Source organism: Corylus avellana, chromosome 1, assembly GCF_965113065.1.
Source record: "Corylus avellana chromosome 1, dhCorAvel1.hap1.2, whole genome shotgun sequence".
In the NCBI taxonomy this organism is placed as follows: Eukaryota; Viridiplantae; Streptophyta; class Magnoliopsida; order Fagales; family Betulaceae; genus Corylus; species Corylus avellana.
Window position 1 is genome coordinate 2,946,469 of NC_142490.1, and position 9,110 is coordinate 2,955,578.

Sequence of the window (9,110 nt, forward strand, 5' to 3'; positions counted from 1 at the left end):
TTATATATTCTAATATATATTTTTACAATATATTTAAATTAAAATGAGAGATGAATAACAAAGATATAATATTAATAAGCAAGATTTTTTAAATATATTTAACCGATTTCTTTCAATTTTTCTCATCTCAAAACTTTACCAAACAAAAAGTTACAATAACAGACCCAAAAAAAATTCCCAAAAATTTTCAGGAACTGTGCTGGTGCATGCATGTTAACAAGCAGGCTGCGGTTGTTACTGTTTTTCGTCATTCAAACTGCAGTTGGTGCTGTATTGTCATTCAGATGGGGTACTTTGCACTATTGATTCGATTGATTTAAGTGCAAAATTTAGACCTGCACGTATAGGAACTCTTGTTGAGTCACGTCCACAAGAAAGTAGATGATAGGAGTTTATAAACAAGGAAAAGATGGAATAGATTGGAAAATTGACCTTGAACTATCCCATCAACGATCTGATTCTTGAGAGTTTTCTGGCTGATCAAATCTCAAATAACAATGAATAATAATATTAAAAGAATCTCTACTAATAATGATTTCCTTTTCTCTTCATATGATGAGGACATTGATTGCTTTACCAAATATTCCAATTAATGAAATAAGTTTTTAGCAATTTTATTGTTTAAATTACAAGTAATTCAGATATTTCAATTGAAGTATATATGTGGTAAGATTGGATGCGGGTTTCAGACAGATCATTTCAGCAAATTTTTTGTACAAATTGCAAATAATTCAAACGCCTATGACTCGTAAGATTTGATTGTCCGAAAAAGAGACTCACTTTTTAAATAGGTAAGCCCAATAATTTGTTTTTTTTTTTTTTTAATATTTATTACCTAAATTATTAACAATTTAGAAAATAAAATCGTTAGAAAGGTAAACAGAAGATCCAGCACACAATGGTTAACTCTTGGGTGAAAAAATATTTCTGAACTTGTTTTCCTTTTCATCTGTTTACGTTATGTAGGTGAAGGCTACATGGGAAGGCGGGACGGTGGCGTGTGGTAAAGGTACAAAAATACGCAAATGGTTAACTACTTTAACCAGATCTTTCATACTCAATCATCCCAAAGAAATCAATCTGTCTTTTGGATTTGGATTAACTATTATAAATTTAATATAATAGTCTATATATAATAATAATAATAATAATAATAATAGCGACTTCTGAGTCTTTTTTTTCTCTGATTAATAGCGACCTTTGAGTTGTTAAGGCGGCTGCTCGAGCTTTTACACATGGTGTCGTTCACGGTTGCGCAAATGTCGCAGTTGAGAATCCATGCTATTGGCTATGGTTTCATGATTACGCTGGATCCATGTCGGATCTATGCAGAATTCAAGACATAATATATTACACATTTTAATCAAAATTTTGAAATTTTAGCATACCAAGCAAATTCCCATTAAATTAAACATGATGCACCAACTATGATTTGGTGTATATATAATCATCAAAAGAAGAAAAAAGAACATGCACTAACGTTGTACTTTTCCGAAAATAACTAATGATCTTTCCATGGGACAGGAAGTGGAATTGCATGGGAAAAGGATCCTAACAAAAAAAAAAAAAACGCACACAAAAATTACTTTACCTTGACTATGATTGATTTACAGGGTTGAAAAATAGGTATCTTAATTACTCTTCGCCTGGAAATTACTGTAATGCAATTTGGTTATGGGTTGAAGATGAAGTTCCCACATTTGCACTTCCAACTCATGGGCTTGTAGTTTGAATTGTCAGCGCCTCTTGCATATGCAATATTTGAGAGACTGGAAAAGTTTCTGTGCCCGTTTTGTGCTTGAGGATTTGCGGGGACCTGGATAGCTTCACAGTGCTCGCATGTGCTGCAACGTCTCTCGCACCTCGGAGGCCTTGATCCTATCTGGGCTCTCAACGTTGCCTTTTCTTCTCTTACTACTGTCTAAATTAACAACAAAAATTCATTATAAAAAATCCAAAACTTTTCTTTTTAGAGAGAGAGTGAGAGAGAGAGAGAGAGAGAGAGTAAGATTCTCACCTGGGATGAAGGTGAGGAAATTGGTCTACCTGCATATATCACAAACAAGAATGTTAGTTTCAAGTTTCAAGAATGAAGGATTTATAGTTTGAAGATTTAGCAGTGACCCTTTTACCTTCGGCCATGAGTTTCAACTGGGTGGAGCTCAAAAAGAGACAGAGAAGAGAGACGGCAAAATAGCGAAGTTTACGTCCCATTGCAGAGAGAGAGAGAGAGCTAGAGAGATGGGGAAGAAGAAGAAGCGAAGGTTTTGACGGATTCAATAACGGAATGATAAACCTGATGTAGCAATCTCTCTGAGAGTCACAGAGATTTTGGAGGTGATGGAACGTGGAAAGACAAAGGGGAAAATTACAGAATGCCGAAAGGAAAAAGAAGGGAGATGAACATCCCGAAAAGAGAAACACTTGAAACCTCGTTTGATGAACCAAGATATATAATAGAGGAAAGAGAAGCAACAGGACACACGGAGATGATATAAAAGACAAGAAACAGCCAAAACAGCAAAAAACCACGAGATACGAGGGGCAAGTTCCCGCTAACGGACATGCATATACAGCTGTGGATTTTGGGTTTTCGCTTTCTTCCATTTCTGCTTTTTTTTATTTTTTTTACCTTTCTTTTCAATATCTTTCGGGATTTCTTGTAGTTTTTGTTCTGAGCAATCCAACCTAATCACGTCATATACTCTCTAGTCGATCTCTATAGAGAGAAAAAGAAGAAACATCTAGCTACCATATATCCATACGGTACTCAAGAATTTATATACATATATATATATATGAATAGGATTGTGAAATACCATCAGCAGCCGGCATCTATAATTGCCCACTCTTGGCATTTTAATTCAGCCTATTGGTAGTCTCTTCTGTGACTCGACCACAAAGCTGCAACCTATTTGATCACATACTCAACGTGGTGGCTAACTCTAATATCAAAATGATACAAACCTTGGGTAAATATTTCTTACTTTTCTTTAACGATTTTAGATTTTATAAAACCTAATTTGATTTTATTACAACCAATTACAAACAATTATTCAAATATCTGAAATAAATCTCACAATATATTCTAATAATGGTAAATATTCTTCATTTTTCTCTCACTATTTCGGATTTTATTTGTATTTTCTATTAAATTTGATTTGATTTTATTACAATCAATAATCAAATCTTTGAAATCAAATTCAACAATATATTCTAACAATGGTAAAACATTTCTTCCTTTTCTCTCGCGATTTCGGATTTTATTTTTATTTTTTTAAATCAAATTTGATTTAATTAAAACCAATAATCAAATATTCGAAATCAAACCCAACAATATTTTCGGTAAATATTTCTTCCTTTTCTCTCACTATTTCGGATTTTATTTTTATTTTCTTTTAAATCTAATTTGATTTGATTTAAATCTCCTAAATCAATATAATCAAATCTCTGAAATCAAATCCCACAATTAATATATTTTAAAAAAAGTAAGTATTTATTCCTTTTCTCTCTCGATTTCAGATTTTTTTTTAAAAAAAAATTGATTTAATTTGATTACAATCAATAATAAAATAGAAATCAAATCATACAATATATTCTAACAAGCCATGCATGGCATCTCTTGTCAATCTCATAGTGACCTTTACGTGATGACACATCGCGTTTTCCGATCAATTCTTTTTCAGAGATCATTGGTGATTATGGAGTTCTACAGCATTACTCTTTATACATATCTCTGTCTTCTATCAAATTTTGGTGATAAGTTACAATGTACAAAACCTGATATATAGTCCCAGGGTTGGTCTGAGACCATTTATTCGTCGGAGTACTAGGCTATATATATATATATATATATAAGGATCCTCATCCTTATTGCTTTGTGGAATTGGTTAGTTGAATAGGGTCCATTTAGATTTGTGGCTTTAAAATCTCCGGCACTAACTAGACCATATAATTATGAAATTCATTAGCTTTATGATCTGTTTGAGAAGATTTTGATACAACTTTTACTAAACTAAGCCCAATGTCAATGGCATGCACATCTAGCCCAACGCATTGGGCCAACTCGCATATCAAGCCCACACCCTAATGTGAGGGTGTTACAAATAATATGAATGTCAATGATTCATTCAAAAAAATCATTAGTTTCTATTCCCTGACCTCAATAGAAGAAGAATGACAAAGGGCTACAACCAATTTTTGCTAAGCAACATGGATGACGAGCCATAAACTGGTCCATATTATAGGTAACTGATGTTTACAAATAAATTTGGACTACCCAAGTGAGAAAATAACCATTACAAGTGATCAAGAAGAGCCATAAATTGTCCCTTATTTCATGATTAATTTTTACAGAGGAAATTGGTTGTTCCAAGTGAGGAAATAATCATACGACGACCGACTTCTCAATCCGCCTGAGTTCTTTTGTAACATCAACCATATTTGGCCTTAACTCCGAATCCTCATTTCTACATATGAGAACAAGCTCCAACACAGCTAGCAACTGCCACTCCACACCGGCTCCTCCTTCCCCAACCAAAATTGCAGGATCGACGATCTCATTTATAGCATTGTTTCTAATGCAATTCGCTAAGCTCGGATGAGAGCACATATTCTTAGAAGGCTGTCCAGTTATAAGCTGCAATAGAAGCATCCCGAAGCCATAAACGTCACTCCTCTCCGTTACCCGGCCCGTAGCAACATGTTGGGGGCATGCGAATCCATAAGTCCCATGCACCAAATCTTCTACATGAGTTTCCCCCTCTGGGATCGATACAGAAATTGAAAAATCAGACAGTTTCGGAACATCATGTTGGTCAAAGAAGATATTGTGCGGTTGTATGTCCCTGTGGATGATGGGTCTAGAGAACGCAGTGTGTAGATATGCAATTGCATGAGCAATTTCTCTTGCAATCTTTAACCTGCTCTGCCACGCCATGGGCCGAAGCTTTTGTTGAGCTTCATCATCGCTAGAGGCACAAATTCGATCTTTAAGGGTTCCGTTTTCAACCGATTCAAGCACCAAAATAGGAAATCGAGTCTCGAGGCAGCACCCGAGCAGCTTTAGAGCATTCTTGTGAGGGCTCATCTTTGCAGAAATAGCTATATCAGTGAAGGGAAAATCAAGTTCCTCCGTGGACTCCAACATTTCATACTTCTTAACGGAAATAGTCCGGCCTTCAAAAGAACCCTTGTACAATATATACCACAGGTGTTTATCTAGAACAAGGCGATGATCAAAGTTATTCGTTGCTCGGCTAAGCTCTTCGTAGGAGAAGGTACGGATGGGAATAGGCCTGCCATTACAAGAGGCAACCAGCTTCTCCAAAACCTTGCTTCCATTCTCTAGAAATGCTCTCTCTTTCTCTTTCTCTTTCTTTCTATTTCCAACCAGCTTTTTCAGTAGCATGGTGAGACACTAGAAAGCTCTCCCTCTCTCTGCAGGCAAATTCAGGGAAATTTGTCTAATGTAAGTGGTCGCCATGTTGACCGATGGGCGACACGTTATTACCCGGAAAGTCGTCACTCGTCACTCACACAAATACGCTCTCTCTCTTGGCCACGAAAGTAAGGGAAATTTCGTGGAAAGTAAGCCTAGTTCTTTGTCCGATGATAACGAAGGGAAGGATCCAAATTCAATTTTGTTTGTCCTCATTTTGACTAAATTGTTGGTCGAAATTGGACCAAGTGGCGTTTATGTGCGAGTATTAGAGTTTGTAATGTGAACTATAGGCTAAAATTTCTGGGGGCATTGAAGCTTGAAGGGTGATTGCATTAATTGATTTGACACTGTTTCTTCGTTTATGTTTGACTGATGATTCAAAGATTTCAATTCCTTTGAACATTTGGATTGCCCCCCTCTTGTGTAGTGCAAAAGCTTCAAGTTCATGCGTCTCAAGAAGTAGTTTAATCGATTGAAGATCATGTTTAATGAAGCGAAAGTTATTAGGTACATGCACAGTACATAAGATGGGATAAATGTTAAAGTGCAATTTTTTTAACCGGAAAATATTACTCTTTATAGTTTATATTCTCCATATACTTGTTGAGTAAGTTACTCAAAATTCGTTCAAAATCAGTGGAGCATAATATTAATTGTTGCATAACGCAAGGCAACAAATGCAATGCGGAATATTCACGAAAGATGATGTGCGAGAGTGGCTATCATCAAGGCTAGGCCTTACAGCAGGCCCATGGGCCGACCTTGCCAATGCATTGGGACAGTTTCACAAGTTCCATCCTTTGGAACCTCGATTGAGCCCCTAAAATAATCCTAGGCTCTGATCAAAGTTTGGGAAGCCCATTTTGGCAGAAATGGGGTTCTACCATTCTATAAAATTGAAGCATAGAAAGGACATATTTGATGGGTCAAAGACCCGTGGTTTTTGCTGAGGCTGGTTTGATATTTGTTTATTTTGTTTTTTTTTTTCATATCCATATCAAACCAAAAATGAAATCTGATGAAGACAATGGTTGAATGGCTTTGAAGAACGCTGGTAGGAACTTTGAAAGAGTCACCGCCCTAAAGAATTAACACCAAAAAAATTTATGAAGAATAATAAAATATGGAGGAAAAGCTGAAGCAAAGAGAGAGAAAAGACAAAAGAAGTTTGGAGTGATTTTGGTGATAGACACTTCTGTTCATCACATCTAATTACCTTGAGGGCTACATTTTGCTTTTATTAACTTAATTCTTGTTTATAATACAAACGTTCCTGTTTATAGGAAAACTTTGGTAGGTGAGAGAATACAACTATGATAATCAAATCTTAGAATCAAACCTAATATGGAAATATGTATTCTAACAAAAAATTAATACAAATGGAGCATATAAATTTGGAGAAAGGAGTGGGAATTGTCATGATCGATCTCTATGTTTACATGAGTCGCTGAGACACAAAAGTGATTCAGATGTCTTAGTCTTTTCTAAAGGATGAGCTTGACATCTACTGGCAAAATGTTGACAAGATTCTCCATCCTATATATATATATATATATCACAATCCTTAATTTATCTCATTTGTGTGGTTATGGGTTTATGAAATATACTCGATGTTCACAATCAGATAAATGTTTCCCTTTCATAATAAATATGCGGATTCCTGTTAGGGAAATGGATTTGAATTATCTCTAAGCTAAGGCAGGATTTATATCTCTGAAACCTAATGCTAGCCGTAGATTCCTTTGCTTCCCTTCGTTTCATTTCCAGGGTCCTTTGCCATATTTGTATTCAGGATTTTTCTCATGACGTATATATATCGAAGCACTAGTGTTGATGAAAGTAATTTGAGATCACAATTATCTTGGTCCGGGTATAAAAGGAGAAAACACGTCCTGTCTAAATGTCACTCACAATCGTTCGGCATCTTGCATATTATTTGTCAATTTTAATGATCCGAATAACAAATTGCTGAAGATACAAATCCATCTAAAAATGACTCGTAAATCGCAATAGTTTGGTATCTTGCATGTCATTTGTCTATCTCTTCACTGATGTTGGAACACCCACTAATTTAAATGATTGATGGCATGATCTTATTGAAGTTACAGCCAAATTAACCCTGTACGTAATTAGAAGTTCAATTTGTAGCTCAGTTAATGGCCATCAGGCCATGGCATGACAGCACTCATCATCCTATAAAAATGTGCACATTTTTCTACATGTATTTTTCCTTGATTAGATATTTTCCCTTGGTAGTTGATAGTGGGAGAATCTCTTTTTAACCCTTTTCCCTTTTTTCTCATCTAAAAACAACAACGACTAGTGAATGGACAAGCACATGCTGTCCATAATTGACCTTAATGACACGAAACGTTTGGATGCATAGTAACATGAATAAAACACCTGTCGGCTGTCCATAATTGATATAATTAATTAATAAAACACTTCTTACCCAAAGCTTGATTAATGCATATGATCAAGAACCTAATTGATTCCCCAAGAGGTAGCTCAATCGGCTGGGTGTTATCTTTAATCATTCACGAGTACAATAGTATCAGCTAATTAAAATGAATTTGTCCTTAAGGAGTCAAGGCTGCTTATGACCAAGTGAAAACATATATATGATCAACAGTTCAGATCGAGCATATGTACGTTCCTAGCCTTCTGTTCGGATCAACGGTGATGGATAAAAATGACCATGAAAAATTCATATTTGGGAAAATTTGGTGAGGATCTCAATGATATTAGCCATTTTGACTTTAAGCCTCTAATTTTTAATTTGATAGATTTGAGACATAAGATTTATCCCTATCCTAAAATTGAGACTTCAGTCCAATTTTTCGTCAAATAGGTAAGATAAATGACCATGAAAATATAATTATATCCCTAATATATATAAAAATAACAATAAAAAGAGCAAAAGAAAAGAAAAGAAAAACACCAAAAAAAAAAAAAGTGGATCATCTCCCACCCACTCACCACTTTAAAGATGACCACAAAGCACCACCTCTATAAGTAATTAGTTCGATTCCACTTCCTAAAATAGGGATAGCTCCATCCCCTAACTAAGGGGATATTGCTACACCCCCCTCTATGAGAGGTACGTAGCCATAAGACGGGGTAGCTTGCGGCTACCATCTAATCTAACAAAGGAATAGTTCCACGGTCAACGGATGGAGTAAGGGGCATATAGACACCCAAAACCCCATTTAAAAAATTAATAGAGAATATTTTATTTTTTACTTTATTATTGATTACCGCTTCCAAAAAAATTTCGGAGCAATCCGAGCCCCCAAAAATTAAATTTTTAGTTTCATTCTTAGTGGTTGCAAGCTATCCATCCACGGCCACCCTCTAAGTTATGAGTGGTTCAGAGATGACCCAACCATAGCTAGGTTGTGCCACCTACGGCCACCGGCCAACCAATTAAACTACTTATTATTATTATTATTATTATCTAAAGGGTATAATTATATTTCTACAATCATTTGTGTTATCTATTTGATAAAAAAAAAAAGGCTAACAAAGGTCTCAAACCTAATTTCCATAAAATTTAACATTACCGCTATATACACATCAACACATTAAATCCCAAAGCATTAATTAAATGAAAATGTGAAAACCAACCATCGAAATATGAGGTGGTTCTAATATGCACATCACAATA

General features: G+C 35.3%; 1 protein-coding gene and 1 pseudogene across 1 annotated transcript; both read right to left on the minus strand.

Moving 5' to 3' along the window:
* Positions 1-1,419: 1,419 nt before the first annotated feature.
* On the minus strand, positions 1,420-2,429 carry LOC132172195 (EPIDERMAL PATTERNING FACTOR-like protein). The gene is made up of 3 exons (XM_059583646.2): positions 2,133-2,429; positions 2,018-2,046; positions 1,420-1,921 (listed from the first exon to the last, which is right to left on the minus strand). Exons 1-3 carry the CDS (start codon positions 2,212-2,214, stop codon positions 1,673-1,675), a joined length of 360 nt encoding a protein of 119 aa, XP_059439629.2. The 5' UTR covers positions 2,215-2,429; the 3' UTR covers positions 1,420-1,672.
* Positions 2,430-4,225: 1,796 nt separating this feature from the next.
* On the minus strand, positions 4,226-5,419 carry LOC132172491 (serine/threonine-protein kinase ZRK1 pseudogene; annotated as a pseudogene).
* Positions 5,420-9,110: the final 3,691 nt, after the last annotated feature.

What these genes read in the sequence shown, in the direction of transcription:
- LOC132172195 (XM_059583646.2), bottom strand. Translation starts at nt 2,214, where the DNA reads ATGGGACGTAAACTTCGCTATTTTGCCGTCTCTCTTCTCTGTCTCTTT. An exon ending in GTTGAAACTCATGGCCGAAG is followed by an intron (nt 2,047 to 2,132) that starts GTAAAAGGGTCA and finishes TGATATATGCAG; the next exon opens with GTAGACCAATTTCCTCACCT. An exon ending in TTTCCTCACCTTCATCCCAG is followed by an intron (nt 1,922 to 2,017) that starts GTGAGAATCTTA and finishes TTGTTAATTTAG; the next exon opens with ACAGTAGTAAGAGAAGAAAA.